At 42.4% G+C, this 14420-nt stretch overlaps 1 protein-coding gene across 7 annotated transcripts in view; it reads right to left on the bottom strand.

Annotated features, from left to right (window-relative positions):
• The window catches only part of LOC121531766 (NT-3 growth factor receptor), a 271096-nt gene that overhangs the window by 25615 nt on the left and 231061 nt on the right, over positions 1-14420 (bottom strand). For all 7 annotated transcript variants that reach the window (XM_045227136.1, XM_045227138.1, XM_045227137.1 and 4 more), the window contains one exon: positions 2040-2170. In XM_045227136.1, coding sequence (XP_045083071.1) covers positions 2040-2170 — 131 coding nt within the window. The remainder of the gene's footprint in view (positions 1-2039; positions 2171-14420) is intronic.

The raw sequence follows: 14420 nt of genomic DNA, 5'->3' as shown, positions 1-14420 counted from the left end.
ATATGAGATGAGTAATGCAAGATATGTACATTTCTATAGGCAGCAGCAGCCTCTAATGTGCTAGTGATGGCCTTGCGATAGAAGCTGTTTTTCAGTCTCTCGGTCCCAGATTTGATGCACCTTTACTGACCTCACCATCTGGATGATAGCGGGGTGAACAGGCAGTGGTTCGGGTGGGTGGTGTCCTTGATGATCTTTTTGGCCTTCCTGTGACATCGGGTGCTGTAGGTGTCCTGTAGGGCGGGTACTTTGCCCCCGGTAATGCGTTGGGCAGACCGCACCACCCTCTGGAGAGCCCTGCGGTTGCGGGCGGTGCAGTTGCCGTACCAGGCAGTGATACAGCCCGACAGGATGCTCTCAATTGAGCATCTGTAAAAGTTTGTGAGGGTTTTAGATGCCAAGACAAATTTCTCTGTTGCGCCTTCTTCACCACACTGTCTATGTGGGTGGACCATTTCAGTTTGTCAGTGATGTGTACGCCAAGGAACTTGAAGCTTTCCACCTTCTCCACTGCGGTCCCGTCGATGTGGATAGGGGGGTGCACCCTCTGCTGTTTCCTGAAGTCCACGATCATCTCCTTTGTTTTGTTGACGTTGAGTGAGAGGTTATTTTCCTGGCACCACACTCCCAGAGACCTCACCTCTTCCCTGTAGGCGGTCTCGTCATTGTTGGTAATCAAGCCTACTAATGTTGTGTCATCTGCAAACTTGATGATTGAGTTGGAGACGTGCTTGGCCACACAGTCATGGGTGAACAGGGAGTACAGGAGTGGGACATTATATTTTTAGCATTTCCTATACTAATAGACTATTCGAAGAGGGATGCAAGCTCTTGTTTGCTGAATGTTAAATACAGCAGCCAATATAAGAAGAGTGAACATGCAGTGGCGGTAGACTATAGCAGTTATTTATTCAGACCCATGGGCTACCCATTCAATCTTTGTGAAGAGAAGTGAAAGCCTTCTGCATCTAATTCTAGTCCTATTTTATTCAATGATGTCATTAGAATGGTGAAGATAAGGACAACAACACTTATTTAATTTAGGCTAGCTGTTGAAAGCGAGGAAGGAATGAAGCAACAATAGAGAGAGAAAGAGGAGGTAGGCTAATAACATTAGGGGAAATATTATGAAAGGTATTTATGCGTCAGCCTACTAATTATACAAATAGGCCCTAATATATTTCAAAATTAAAATACAATTTGCTAGCCTATACTTGTAACTTTGTAGGCCGCATGTACTGCACCAGAATCCCATGATCTCTCTTTATCATGGTTGCTTTATCATGGTTTGAACAATGTGCATAATTCCAGTCCATATAATACAGTATAATACAATACAGTACAGTAATACAGTTCACACTAAAAAAGATTAGTCTACTGGAGCTGGTTTCATTTATTTACCCAAGAGAGCATATAGCTAGCTACATCTATGGGCTTTTACGTTTTTCTGTCGTGCGTAGCCTATATCATATATGTATTGGATAATGGCAATCATTTTGACTTTTTGGGACTAAATGTCTTTAATGTAGGGCTCATCAAATTTATTTAATGTATGGCTTTATTTAATGTATGAATATTCGATCAAAGCTCTAATCAAATCCAGACATATGCCTATTTATATGCTTTATAATGCTTTTGAATGACACTTTCGGTTTTGGCGGGAAATACCGGGTTAGCCGGGAGAAAAGTTATTTGTTCTTGGGATGGAACATTTGTAAAATACCTGGAAAATATTCAACCCTAGTTGTCACCCCATAGTGGAGCCTCATTCATTCAATCTGATACGAAACGTCCAACATGGTACTCATAGTGGCCTCAATGATTATTAGCATGATTATAAAGCTACTCTACTGCAGAAAATCCTATTTTTATCGATCCACGTCTCCAAATCCTTCTTGTGGAGGCAGCTGGCCATGGCAGGGACGGTGGCCCCAAGAGCCGTTCAAGGATCAAGATAATACAAGTCAGACGCTGAGTGCTGAGAGGCCCTGTAACTGGAGAGTGAAGTGGCCCTGTATAATTGAGAGATCATCTCTTACCTTGACAGCCACCAGCATCTTGTCCTTGGTGGGGCTGAGGTTATAGCACTCTGCCAGGAACACTTTCCCAAAGGCCCCCTCTCCCAGCTCCCGCTTCAGAATGATGTCCCGACGCTTTATGTGCTGCACGTCTGTAGATAGAGATAGAGAGAGAGAGAGAGAGAGAGAGAGAGAGAGAGAGAGAGAGAGAGAGCGAGAGAGAGGGACAGAGAGAGAGAGCGAGAGAGAGAGAGAGAGAGCGAGACAGAGAGAGAGAGAGAGAGAGAGAGAGAGAGAGAGAGAGAGAGAGAGAGAGAGAGAGAGAGAGAGTTTAAGTAGCAGGTCCAGTAGCAACAAACCATCATTGTTTCTGACAGAATCAGGGGCAAGTGTTAAGTAATGGTTCACTGATGGGACTGGTAAGTCTTAAATCCTGATACACTCTCAGAATAAAAAGGTTACAGTATTGATTCCTGGGGTACAATATCAAAATGCACATAATGTACCTTCAGAGGTACACAAATAATCTCACATGGTACTGTTTGATACCTTTTAGGGTACATGTGTGGATAATCTAGTACAATGGTACATTTTGGTACCCACTATTTTGAATAGAAAGGTTCAATCATCACACACTCTAGTAAAAAGGGGTATGGTGAAGGTTCATTTCTGTTTCCTAGGTTAGAGGCGTGGATTAGTGGTGGGCGAGTGGAAGTGTTGTACCAGTTTAAGTGGTATATGGTTATGTTCATTAAAGTTTCAGCATGTCCGCTGCCAGTTCTGAAGACTTTATAACGGCATGGGAGCATGGGACAATAAAAAGCTGTAATTAATATTGTAGCGACCTTACCCCAACACTGAGCGACCTTGTCAAGAGGTACCCAAAAATGTACGCCATTGGTCTTAGAAATCAATAGTGTGCAACTGCAGCCCGCAATTCGGGGCGTTCCTGCATGTGGGCATTCCAGCATCTGCAGGAACGCCCCCCCTCGAGCATCCCATTGGTTCCTGCATGAACGCTGTGTGACACTTTTCAATGTGGGTCAAAAGGGAAATAAAAGTATTATCTGAGTTTTTTTGCACCCGCCTCCCGGAGTCCTCCTTGCTAGCCACCTGTAGACAGTGTCATTCACTCCCGCCTGCCGAACACCTGCCCTCACCGTTGTTAACAGAACTGCGGGAAAAAAGTGCCCGACAGGCGGGTACGAAGGACACTGTCTACCGGTCACCCCCCGCCTCCCGCTAGCACAGCATGCTAGCTAGCACACGGTGTCGCCACAGATAAAACAATGAGATAGATATTTCACCGGATGTATAAATGTGAAGCATCTGGTTGGCATTTCCACTACCAAATATGGTAGTGAGAGTGAGCCCAGTGGCCGGCAGTGGGAGATGATGGAACGAGATGGATTTTGGCTGACATTCTGCTAATTTACTCATTGATTAAACATTTGATCTCAATACAGTTTTCTGTTCCCAAAACTACAATCTGTTACGAACAGATTTGTAGACTTTACCCTTTGCCAAAGATTCAAACAATTGTGTCATTTAGAAGGTGTGCAAAGGTGAATTGAGCTATTGCACACGCACACTTCACAGAGTAGGTGTTCCCCAACGGAAATATGCAAATTAATGCTAGAACGCGCCAATAGGATCTCGCTAGCTTCTGCTTGGCTCTGCCTACCTCATTGCTTGTTCTGCCCACTATGGCTCATTTGTTCCCATTTAAAACGACAGGCTGTGGTCTATCTTGGTTTAGTTATACAAATCTTTGGTGTCACCCCCTGCCTCCCACCTGCTCTGTACCAGACTAGTTGGCTAAACTAGCACACTCTTTTAAGGTACAAACGGCAAGGGTACAACTATGTATATAACTAATGGTCAACTGGACGACCACTACAGTGACAAGCGTTTGAACCCCTTTAAGTAGAATTCGGTACCTTTTTCTTCTGAGAGTATATGATGCCTCAGTGGATGTAATTGGATTAACTGGCTAGAGGCAGAGGCATAGAGCATACAGCCATAAGACCTGCTGTGGAGCTATAGAGTGTTAGAAGATATGTGAGGGTAAAACACATGATTTTGTTACTTACTTACGGCATTCATAAATAAACCACAGTTATAAAATGTCCATTGCCCTGTAATAATCTTAAAACCTGTGCACCATAGCAACTGCAGTGAGGAAATGTTAATTCAGTTCCCAACAAATAGGATAACGATAATGAAAAGTCAAAATGACCCCTTTCCCTTCCAAAAAAATTATACAATGATCAGAATAATCCAATCAAACCTGGAAAATGTCAGGAGCGTGTCTGCAACCTGTACACAGTGGTAAAATCGTGGTGAAATCACAGAGTGTACAGACAGTATTTGTCCTTACTCTCAGTGCTTTCCACCTGTTCTGTGTGGCTGAGAGCTGTTGTTGGGGGAGAGTGGCTTCCATATGGCAAGTCACAGCAGCAGCTGGTATTTACTCAATACAGTTCTGGATGAGCTGTTGTCCAACACCAATACCCACTACTGTCCAAGGCCCAGCCAAGCCCAGTACCACAGATCCCCTTGGAGGACTAGGGCAGAGCAGAGAAATAGATAAATACTGAGGGATAGGATGGACAAAGCTCTCATTACTATTGGTTGGCACAAACTAGTCATTACCCTCATGAAGCACCAGAAATATTGTAGCTACAATGCAATTAGCACCATCAAGGCAATAACAAAGTATCAACACCATGATAGCACTGCAAATATTTCTGCTTGAACCACGAGGTTCAAAACATCTTAAAAACATGTTTGATAATGGATTGCACTGGACAAAAAAAATAAAAAATAAAATAATAATAAAAAAATGGCAAACCCACACAATATCCGGATGCAGAAATAAATAATTGGTTTTGTTCCTCTGCAATTACTTCTTTTATCCCCTCCCTTCTCAATTTCCCAGAAAGACAGTGATAGGTTTACAACAAGCAGGTGGCTATGGGAAGTTACAAATAGCTTGGCTTAATTGTCTCATTACCACAGCGATTGTAGTGCATTCACCTCCCTGTTTGTATGGGCGAGGGCACCCATTCAGGGAGGTTACCCTCACTAGGCCTCATCTGTGTCCGAGTGGCCCAGCAGCACAGAGCACACAGCTGGGACAGAGCAGGACACAGTCTTCATCCTAATTAGGCTGCTTTACTTTGACAGCACAGATGTTGACTCCACTGCGGTGAAATTGACAGAATACCAAACTAGAGCTGATTTGGATAGAAATGTTGGCAAATTGTTGTTATTTGATTGGGAATGTAGTAACCGTAGCAATTCATCCTCCCACTCTCTCTCGCTGTCTACTGTTGACAATAAAAATGACAAACAATAGTGCAGCATTTCATTCAGTCCAATCACAGCATCACTGGCACTTGACTTCTGAATGATTACTTTATGCAAATGCAGCTGTTTTCGAGGGTGACTTTTCATCAAAAGTGACTTCTCATTATATTACCTCTGTTTAACATATTTGAGCTCAAACACAATTGTACAGAAGAGTAAACAGAGATGCCAAATATACGCCAAATATTCAATCTATCAGTAAAAGGCCACTTTTTTTTTTTGCACGCTTTTTATGCCTCTGCTATAAGATCCAAATCTTCACTGGAGTAAACAGTTAATTTTCCTACCCTTTGGGTTAAGAAATAATAGGAAAAAACGTGAGAGCAAACTGAGGCAACAAAATAAATGAAGCAATCTCTGGATGTTCGCTAGGCCGGTCCTCAGATGTATAGTCCACTTCCTCCCTGTATTATTCAGTGTTTAAGTTAGTAGAGTAGAGCAGAGTTGTGCAGATTTACTTTTCTCCAAAAGCTTCCATAATGCCCTCTCAACCGACCTCCATGTTCTACTCCTAGCAACACCATTACTCCTCGCTCTCCAAATGTTCCCAATGGTTTTCACACAGTTCATATTATATTTTGTATTTTATTTTTCTTATAAGAATATTTGATTATTTTCTCTATTCTAACAGTTCTCTCACTCAATGTCAACCAGTTTCCTTCCTCCTAATTTTTATTGAGACAGAGACAACAACATTACAGTGCCTTGCAAAAGTATTCATCCCCCTTGGTGTTTTTCCTATTTTGTTGCATTACAATCAGTAATTTAAATGGATTTTATTTGGATTTCATGTAATGGACATACACAAAAAAGTGGTGAAGTGAAATGAAAAAACAAACAAATAAATAACGGAAAAGTGGTGCGTGCATATTTATTCACCCCCTTTGCCATGAAGCCCCTAAATAAGATCTGGTGCAACCAATTACCTTCAGAAGTCACATAATTAGTTAAATAAAGTCCACCTGTGTGCAATCTAAGTATCACATGATCTCAGTATATATATACACCTGTTCTGAAAGGCCCAAGAGTCTGCAACACCGCTAAGCAAGGGGCACCACCAAGCAAGCGGCACCATGAAGACCAAGGAGCTCTCCAAACAGGTCAGGGATTGGGTTATAAAAAAGTATCCAAAACTTTGAACATCCCACGGAGCACCATTAAATCTATTATTAAAAAATTGAAAGAATATGGCACCACAACAAACCTGCCAAGAGAGGGCCGCCCACCAAAACTCACGGACCAGGCAAGGAGGGCATTAATCAGAGAGGCAACAAAGAGACCAAAGATAACCCTGAAGGAGCTGCAAAGCTCCACAGCAGAGATTGGAGTATCTGTCCATAGGACCACTTTAAGCCGTACACTCCACAGAGCTGGGCTTTATGGAAGAGTGGCCAGAAAAAAACATTGCTTAAAGAAAAAAATAAGCTAACGCGTTTGGTGCTCGCCAAAAGGCATGTGGGAGACTCCCCAAACATATGGAAGAAGGCAATCTGGTCAGATTAGGCTAAAATTGAGCTTTTTGGCCATCAATGAAAACGCTATGTCTGGCGCAAACCCAACCCCTCTCATCACCCCGAGAACACCATCCCCACAGTGAAGCATGGTGGTGGCAGGGACTGGGAAACTGGTCAGAATTGAAGGAATGATGGATGGCGCTAAATACAGGGAAATTCTTGATAGAAACCTGTTTCAGTCTTCCAGAGATTTGAGACTGGGACGAAGGTTCACTTTCCAGCAGGACAATGACACTAAGCATACTGCTAAAGCAACACTTGAGTGGTTTAAGGGGAAACATTTAAATGTCTTGGAATGGCCTAGTCAAAGCCCAGACCTCAATCCAATTGAGAATCTGTGGTATGACTTAAAGATTGCTGTACACCAGCGGAACCCATCCAACTTGAAGGAGCTGGAGCAGTTTTGCCTTGAAGAATGGGCAAATATCCCAGTGGCTAGATGTGCCAAGCTTATAGAGACATACCCTAAGAGACTTGCAGCTGTAATTGCTGCAAAAGGTGGCTCTACAAAGTATTCACTTTGAGGGGGGTGAATAGTTATGCACGCTCAAGTTCTTTTTTTTGGTCTTATTTCTTGTTTATTTCACACAAAAAAAATATATTTTGCAACTTCAAAGTGGTCAGCATGTTGTGTAAATCAAATGATACAAACCCCCAAAAAATCCATTTTAATTCCAGGTTGTAAGGCAACAAAATAGGAAAAATGCCAAGTGGGATGAATACTTTCGCAAGCCACTGTACATGAGAAACCTGATGTATTTGAGGCTTTATGAATATATCCATGTGTTGGGCATACTTTAAAGATGAAGAGATGTTTATCTATTCAGATAATTCACAGGAACAGAAAACCAAAGGTAAAACTGTTGAGCTGACCACTTCATGTTGAATTAGTGTTAGAAATGTCTGTGTCTCCCCTCAGTGGCTAGACCGTATCAAGCACACATGCACAACATGTGCAAACAGGTGCCCTGAAGTTATTACTAATAAAGGATGGGGACTATGTGCTGCTTGCCAGCAAGGTTAATGGCTGACTCTGTGTATTGGTGTAATGAAAACAGTGTGGGAATGCAAGGGGAGGGCACAGCCTGCATGTGTTCAATGTTGGAGGAAGGTGGCAGATGGTGCCCCAAAACGAGTGTTTGAGGGGATCCCGGAAAGCATCGGCCTGTCTGTTAGTCTGTAAACACCCCTCCAGCAGGCTCACACTGTTGCACCTCACAAACACAAATCACTGGTCTACATACAGAGCAGAGCACCTTCTCCTCTCATGACTCGCTCTTCTCCTCCTGTCATACCTGAATCTCTCCATGAGATTCATCCACAGGCCTCTCACCTGAATCTGTATCACATTATCTTATTTGATTCTATTTCTCTAATGCAAAGGAGCAGAATTAATCTCTATCAGCATATTTCCTCCCCAGGCTCTGGCAGACATAATGTAGAGCATGCTCTCTTTCAGAGCTGCACAGTTCTCCAGGAGCTTTGGCTGAGGGGATGTTGAAGAACACTATAGCAAACAGAGGGATGCAGAGCTTGAAGTAGGAAAACAATTCAAAAACACTAGAGAAAAAAAAGCATGTTGGCGTGCCCTGCCGTTGATATGGTTTATGTAATCATACATCTATGGATTACAAACCTTCAGTATCTTTACACTATGAGGTGTTCCTGTTGCTTTGTTGAACACTCGATAGGCCTATGTATACATATTGTACAATACCTTCAAACGTGCTGATCCAGTCAAAGGTCAAAATAATTGGATTTTATATTGCTCCTACACACAATATCGCAGTGAACGTCGCCATACTGTAAAACCCAGTTTACTCACGAAAACATCTATCATACAGTGAGGGAAAAACGTATTTGATCCCCTGCTGATTTTGTACGTTTGCCCACTGACAAAGACAAGATCAGTCTATAATTTTAATGGTAGGTTTATTTGAACAGTGAGAGACAGAATAACAACAGAAAAATCTAGAAAAACGCATGTCAAAAATGTTATAAATTGATTTGCATTTTAATGAGGGAAATAAGTATTTGACCCCTCTGCAAAACATAACTTAGTACTTGGTGGCAAAACACTTGTTGGCAATAATAATAATAATAATAATAATAATAATATGCCATTTAGCAGATGCTTTTATCCAAAGCGACTTACAGTCATGTGTGCATACATTTTTACGTATGGGTGGTCCCAGGGATCGAACCCACTACCCTGGCGTTACAAGCGCCATGCTCTACCAATTGAGCTACAGAGGACTACAACTTTCACAGAGGTCAGACGTTTCTTGTAGTTGGCCACCAGGTTTGCACACATCTCAGGAGGGATTTTGTTCCACTCCTCTTTGCAGATCTTCTCCAAGTCATTAAGGTTTCGACGCTGACGTTTGGCAACTCGAACCTTCAGCTCCCTCCACAGATTTTCTATGGGATTAAGGTGTGGAGACTGGCTAGGCCACTCCAGGACCTTAATGTGCTTCTTCTTGAGCCACTCCTTTGTTGCCTTGGCCGTGTGTTTTGGGTCATTGTCATGCTGGAATACCCATCCACGACCCATTTTCAATGCCCTGGCTGAGGGAAGGAGGTTCTCACCCAAGATTTGACGGTACATGGCCCCGTCCATCGTCCCTTTGATGCGGTGAAGTTGTCCTGTCCCCTTAGCAGAAAAACACCCCCAAAGCATAATGTTTCCACCTCCATGTTTGATGGTGGGGATGGTGTTCTTGGGGTCATAGGCAGCATTCCTCCTCCTCCAAACACGGCGAGTTGAGTTGATGCCAAAGAACTCGATTTTGGTCTCATCTGACCACAACACTTTCACCCAGTTCTCCTCTGAATCAATCAGATGTTCATTTGCAAACTTCAGACGGCCCTGTATATGTGCTTTCTTGAGCAGGGGGACCTTGCTGGCGCTGCAGGATTTCAGTCCTTCACGGCGTAGTGTGTTACCAATTGTTTTCTTGGTGACTATGGTCCCAGCTGCCTTGAGATCATTGACAAGATCCTCCCGTGTAGTTCTGGGCTGATTCCTCACCGTTATCATGATCATTGCAACTCCACGAGGTGAGATCTTGCATGGAGCCCCAGGCCGAGAGAGATTATTTTATGTTTCTTCCATTTGTGAATAATCGCACCAACTGTTGTCACCTTCTCACCAAGCTGCTTGGCGATGGTCTTGTAGCCCATTCCAGCCTTGTGTAGGTCTACAATCTTGTCCCTGACATCCTTGGAGAGCTCTTTGGTCTTGGCCATGGTGGAGAGTTTGGAATCTGATTGATTGATTTTTTCTGTGGACAGGTGTCTTTTATACAGGTAACAAACTGAGATTAAGAGCACTCCCTTTAAGAGTGTGCTCCTAATCTCAGCTCGTTACCTGTATAAAAGACACCTGGGAGCCAGACATCTTTCTGATTGAGAGGGGGTTAGATACTTATTTCCCTCATTAAAATGCAAATCAATTTATACATTTTTGACATGTGTTTTTTTGGATTTTTTTGTTGTTATTCTGTCTCTCACTGTTCAAATAAACCTACCATTAACATTATAGACTGATCATTTCTTTGTCAGTGGGCAAACGTACAAAATCAGCAGGGGATCAAATCCTTTTTTCCCTCACTGTATATTATGTGGTATGGATGTTGGTGTTGACAGAAGGAGAGATCAAGGAGAGACAGACACACAGAGAGGATATCATACTCGGGTGATGCTGGGAAAGTGTGTTTTCAGAAAGTTTTGAGGGGAAACAAAGGCAGGGCAATTCACAACTGCCGTTGAAACCTGGATGCTGAACAGCACTGTAAGCAAACATGACAATCACATGAATAAGGAATGAGCTTTAAAGCGTGAGCAGTGGTGTGTGAAAAATAAGTATCATTGTGTCTGGAGAGGCTTGTGAGGAAGAAGACAGCAGGCCTCACTTCAGGGCATTACAACCATCCAAGGTTGGTTGGAAGATTGTACTGTAGTGTATGTTTGAAGAGGGCCGAACATACGGAGCATCTGGAGTCAGTGCCAACCCTCTCAGCAAGGCTCTTCACAAAACAAAATAGGCAATGATGAAGCCAAGCCCAGAGAGAGATCAAGACTGGAAAATCATCATCATGTGGTTATAGTCTTCTTACGAATAGTTATTCAATATTGAAGAAAAACATTAGAATATTGACCTGAGAGTTAACGAGACACTGTGAATAACAACACAACAGTGTTTTTCCTGACCCTTGCCTTTCCAACACCTGTCTGTGTTTTTATGCCCATGTTGTTCTTTAGAGTGCGGCTCATCATTATGTCAGAACAGGGCTGATGGAAAATCTCCTTAAAAGCTAAAATGCATTAAAATGTGTTCTGAGTAGTAGGAGGGATGACTAATACAAGGAATGTACTCAAACTCTTTCAAACTCTGACTTGAATTTACTTTGGAGTGAACCAGCAGCACTCAGGGTAACACTCAACACCCACCTCAGCTTGGTGAAATTGGATGGCCTCAAGTGCAGATGTTGGGGAGATAAATTTGAGTCATATTGTGCAAGTCTAAATGTTTTGGGGCTGAAACAGCCATCATCCTTTTTTTGATGCTATAGAGACTCTGCACACAGTCTGTGTCGCAGAAACTTTATAAAGCGTGTCATCACAGTTATGTGAGTGTACAAATCACACACATCATCTGCTGATACAAGAGCTATAATTTGACTTAAACAAAGAATGGCCAACTCTTCCTATGACTTATTAGAACCACTTTAACATGTGACTGGAGAATGGCAAGCACAGATTTCCTCAATGGAAGAAATGTTATGTGAAATACAATATGGATATCCTGAAGTCAAAACATTCTCCTGCTGTTCGTTGGAATCATCAAAGTAGAGCCTGTACTATCGATATGTGAAGCTTTAGTATTTAATTTAGAGTTTATTGACAAATTAAATGTTGAAACTCTCCCGTGAGTCTAGCATGTTATTAAACGGTTATTGAGACACTATCAAGGTCATATTAACTTTCTGACTTGTGTACTGAAGCAGACGTTGCATCCATGGATGGATACAGTAGCATAGCAGGAGGTGGAGCGCAGAGCAAGGTTACAGTCTGCAGTGTGGTGACCGTTATGCCGCTGGGTTGTAATTAGAATGCTTTTAAGGAGTTGAGAGACTCACATTTGCATACATATAGCTACGTTAACTATTCATTTCAAGGAAGAAATTAGAGGCAGAAAGAATTAAGCAATGGATTAATCAAGTAACACATACCCAACAAGCGATGAGATGTTTGACCTGTTGATCATAATACTGTATGTTCAGTAATGTATGTGAAAAGGGCTTCAACCATGATGGATACTACATATAATTACTCTCCTTTTATCCTAACAAATGTCCTACAAAATATGTTTATTTTCTCAAGAGGCTAGTTGTTTACTTGAAGATAACCTCCCACATTCATACTTAAATTGAGCATAAACATAGCTGTGATGTTTCCCGGACGATTGGGCTCCTTGGGTGTTGTTTTGGGCCAAAATACAACAGATGAAGACAGAGATGGATGAGGGAAGAGGCCACGACATCTGGCTATGGGTGATGGAGTAGGGTTACAGCCAATCTCTGATATTGATTGCATCTGGACAAAATTAATCTCTTGCTCATGATCTCTGTGTAGGGGACAGCCATTAGTGAACTGGTGCCGGGGGTATGGAGAAGGGAAGAGAGTGGTGGAGCAGGGGGCAAACAGGCACCAACATGGTATTTGATTGTGAATACTGTTGTTATCACATTGCAACACAAAATGACCTGCCTAAAGAAAAGGAGATGAGAAAATGTAGTGAGTGAGTGAGTGAGTCCTATAGTAACAATATTGTGTTTTACTTCTTGGTAACCTTTGTCATGGCTATCATTCCCTACAGACAGCCAAGTCTTTGAGGTGATTTGAAATGCTTCTGGCCTGAAGCTCTTCAAGTGATTACTTCTCAAATAAATCAATTTAGACAACAGCTCTTCACTAGCCATATCTGCATTTCATCATGAATATTTTAAATGAGCTCATTACGAAAAGCTAGAAAAATAAAACCATTCTTTAACTTAATCTGGCAGATGATAGAACCCTTTTCATTAACACACCAGGCAGAGTGCTAGAACAAGGAGGTTGTCTGAAGAGGTAAAAGTCTCCTGCCTTTATGTCACCAATAAGGTTTAATTTCCCAGACTTTTCACCTGCAGGTGATCGGAAGGAAACCCAGCCGACCACAAGGTGTGCTCCTCCTATCAGCCCTCTCTCTCCCTGCACTCAGCCTGGCTGTCCTGCAGCCCAGTAACTAGCTGGTAGTGGAGAGAGGGAACATTCTGACCGGGCACAGGCTCTGACCACAGAGACACTCATGATAAAAATACATTTAATCTAATTAGTTCCTTGATTAATTAAGGGAATGTCAATCTAACTGCAGATTCTGAGCTTGATGGTTCTGTGAAAGAATATTAATGATCACGTATCTCTTCAAGTAAAATATTTATGCTTTTGATACATTATAATTCGCTATTCTAACAAAGGGAAAGTATTCACCCCCCTTGGCATTTTTCCTATTTTGTTGCCTTACAACCTGGAATTAAAATAGATTTTTGGGGGGTTTGTATCATTTGATTTACACGACATGCCTACCACTTTGAAGATGCAAAATATTTTTATTTGTAAAACAAACAAGAAATAAGAAAAAAAAGAAAAGAAAACATGAGCGTGAATAACTATTCACCACCCCCCAAAGTCAATACTTTGTAGAGCCACCTTTTGCAGCAATTACAGCTGCAAGTCTCTATAAGCTTGGCACATCTAGCCACTGGGATTTTTGCCCATTTTTCAAGGCAAAACTGCTCCAGCTCCTTCAAGTTGGATGGGTTCCGTTGGTGTACAGCAATCTTTAAGTCATACCACGAATTCTCAATTGGATTGAGGTCTGGGCTTTGACTAGGCCATTCCAAGACATTTAAATGTTTCCCCTTAAACCACTCGAGTGTTGCTTTAGCAGTATGCTTAAGGTCATTGTCCTGCTGGAAGGTGAACCTCCGTCCCAGTCTCAAATCTCTGGAAGACTGAAACAGGTTTCCCTCAAGAATTTCCCTGTATTTAGCGCCATCCATCATTCCTTCAATTCTGACCAGTTTCCCAGTCCCTGTCGATGAAGAACATCCCCACAGCATGATGCTGCCACCACCATGCTTCACTGTGGAGATGGTGTTTTTTTTTTTTTTTGTAATTTAGCAGACGCTCTTATCCAGAGCGACTTACAGGAGCAATTAGGGTTAAGTGCCTTGCTCAAGGGCACATTGAAAGATTTTTCACCTAGTCGGCTCAGGGATTAGAACCAGCGACCTTTCGGTTACTGGCACAACGCTCTTAACCACTAAGCTACCTGCCGCCCCCCGTTCTCGGGGGGATGAGAGGTGTTTGGTTTGCGCCAGACATAGCGTTTTCCTTGATGGCCAAGATTACCTTCTTCCATATGTTTGGGGAGTCTCCCACATGCCTTTTCGCGAACACCAAACGTGTT

The sequence above is a fragment of the Coregonus clupeaformis genome, chromosome 19 (assembly GCF_020615455.1).
Source record: "Coregonus clupeaformis isolate EN_2021a chromosome 19, ASM2061545v1, whole genome shotgun sequence".
NCBI lineage: Eukaryota > Metazoa > Chordata > Actinopteri > Salmoniformes > Salmonidae > Coregonus > Coregonus clupeaformis.
Note: the sequence above shows the minus strand (reverse complement) of the source record. Positions and strands in the feature narration are given on the sequence as shown.